The sequence below is a fragment of the Penaeus chinensis genome, chromosome 14 (assembly GCF_019202785.1).
Source record: "Penaeus chinensis breed Huanghai No. 1 chromosome 14, ASM1920278v2, whole genome shotgun sequence".
Taxonomy (NCBI): domain Eukaryota; kingdom Metazoa; phylum Arthropoda; class Malacostraca; order Decapoda; family Penaeidae; genus Penaeus; species Penaeus chinensis.
The window spans coordinates 10,839,166-10,841,665 of NC_061832.1; the positions used below are offsets into that span (position 1 = coordinate 10,839,166).

At 50.4% G+C, this 2,500-nt stretch overlaps 1 protein-coding gene across 1 annotated transcript in view; it reads left to right on the plus strand.

Moving 5' to 3' along the window:
• The window catches only part of LOC125032322 (nephrin-like), a 26,169-nt gene that overhangs the window by 20,781 nt on the left and 2,888 nt on the right, over positions 1-2,500 (plus strand). The window contains exon 7 of the mRNA XM_047623418.1: positions 2,243-2,387. Coding sequence (XP_047479374.1) covers positions 2,243-2,387 — 145 coding nt within the window. The remainder of the gene's footprint in view (positions 1-2,242; positions 2,388-2,500) is intronic.

Here is a 2,500-nt window from a genome sequence, read left to right on the forward strand (position 1 = left end):
CCAGGAAGTGGCAAAAAGGAAGAAGTGAAAGGAGAGAAGGAAGGGTTGGAGAAGGGGAGTCGGAAGAAGGAGGAGTTGCGGGGAGGATAAAGGAGGAGGATAGGAAGACGAAAGAGAGAAGGGAAAAAAGGTCTGTTGAGAGCATGTTTTGAAAGGTCGAGTGTGTGAATGAAAGGAATGCGCGGAGAGAGGGAAGAGTGCGTGGTCGGTGAAGAGACATACGGAGGGAAGCGGCTTTGTGTGTTTGCGTGCGTGGGGAGGGGGGAGGGGGAATGGTGGAGGAAGAGTGAGGGAGGGGGGGAGGGGGAATGGTGGAGGAAGAGTGAGGGAGGGGGGAGGGGGAAAGGTGGAGGAAGAGTGAGGGAGGGGGGAGGGGGAATGGTGGAGGAAGAGTGAGGGAGGGGGGTGGGAGGGGAGGCGGTGGAGGAAAAGTGAGGGAGGATGGAGGGAGGGGGAGCGGTGGAGGAAGAATGATGGAGGGGGAGAGAGGGGGAGTGGTGGAGGAAGAGTGAGGGAGGGGGGAGGGGGCAGTAAAAGAATGGCGCGGGCAAGTGGCTTCGGGTCAGCACGGAGAGGATGTGAGGAGGGAAAGAGAGAATGGATGTGCAAGAAATGTGAGTAGCCACAGGAGTGAGCGTGCAAGCGTGCGTGAGACCTCGTGTGTGTGTGTGTGTGTGTGTGTGTGTGTGTGTGTGTGTGTGTGTGTGTGTGTGTCTTTTTGTTTTTTTGTTTTTGTATGTTTGTTTGTATGTGTGTGTAATAAATGGCGTTTATCTTCGAATGACGAATCAAAAGAGAGAGAGAGAGAGAGAGAGAGAGAGAGAGAGAGAGAGAGAGAGAGAGAGAGAGAGAGAGAGAGAGAGAGAGTGAGAGAGAGAGAGAGAGAGAGAGAGAGAGAGAGAGAGAGAGAGAGAGAGAGAGAGAGTGAGAGAGAGAGAGAGAGAGAGAGAGAGAGAGAGAGAGAGAGAGAGAGAGAGAGAGAGATGGATAAAAAATTATATTCCTCCTCCTCCCTTTTCTGTACATTTATCTAGAGAGAGAAGGGGGCGGAATGGCAAGAGGGAGACAGACAGACAGAAAGAGACATCGGGAGAAGAGATGGCGAAACCTATTATTTAAAATCTCTCTCCAATCCTGTCCCTTCAATAACCACCAGATATTGGGCATCGCGGCGACAAGTTCCCTTCTCTCGCCCGATGATTCACCGAACCCGGCGTTTCGCCTCGAAAGCGAAACGAGATAACGAAACTCCGCTTCGACACGGGAACCGAAGCCCATCCGAATCCGCATCTCGCCCTGAAATGTAAATATTACACATGTCAGTCATAGCAAATAGGTATGATAATTTTTGGGCTCTCCGACAAACCGCACAAATTATCACGTGCCAATAGCAGAGGCTGTGTGTAATATTCGTGGATGGTTTGGTGTCACACGCACTCGAGAGCACAGATTACTCGCGTGGAATGCTGGGAGAACCGGAGAGTGATTTAAGGTTTGTTGACGGGAAATCTGCCTGTGGACGTGGAGTAATTGCATATCTGTTTACGTATGTATGCGTGTGTGTGTGTGTGTGTGTGTGTGTGTGTGTGTGTGTGTGTGTGTGTGTGTGTGTGTGTGTGTGTGTGTGTGTGTGTGTGTTGTTTGTTTTATCTACGCGTCGAATAATATGTTATGTGTGTATTTTTAGAAGCATGTAAATGAGTACGTGCGTGTATATCATCATCTGTGTCTCTCCTTCAAACAGCAGCATTTTCTAGTGTGTTCGCAGGCCACAAAAATATATTTGGATAGTACTTCATGCGTTGCCAAGCGTCGGAGACCATTCCCCTCTGCCTTTATTTTTAATTTCCCCTTTTTATGCCTCTCTTTTCTATCTATCTATCCGTCTGTCTGTTTGTCTATATATTTATCACAATATTTATCTATCTTTCACTCCCTCTCTCTCTTGACTTCTTGTGCGAAATATAACAAGGCTTTCTTCTGCTGAGCCCTCAAGACGCCACATGAGCGTGCTACGCCCCCCCCCCCCCCCCCCCCTGACGCCGCTGTTCTTATTTCTAGTGTTGGGAGGTATTTTCCAAAATACATTTCGTTTCTCATTTTGCCGTTTTGTTTCCACGGTCGACTTTAGTATGTCCGCGTTACACAGCTCTACAGCCTTTTCCTTTTCTGCCCTTCCCCTGAAGCCCCCCCCCCCCCCGTATCTAGTATCCCCTGAGCGCCTCTCCCCCTTCTCCCCCAGCTGGTGCAAATCTCGGGCGGCAACACAGCTGGCACGACTCTGAGCGGCCTCACGCCCGGGGCGGATTACCTGTACACCATCCAAGCGAGGAACGAGCAGGGGGCGTCGGCGTACGTGTCCCCCCCGGCCCTCGTCACCATGCTGGGTGAGTCCAGGGTCAAGAGTCAGGCAGGTTGGGTTAGCTTAGGTCATGTCAGAAACGACGGGGTTTTTTTTTCTCTCTTTTTTTTTATTTGCTCTTATGATATATATCACTGA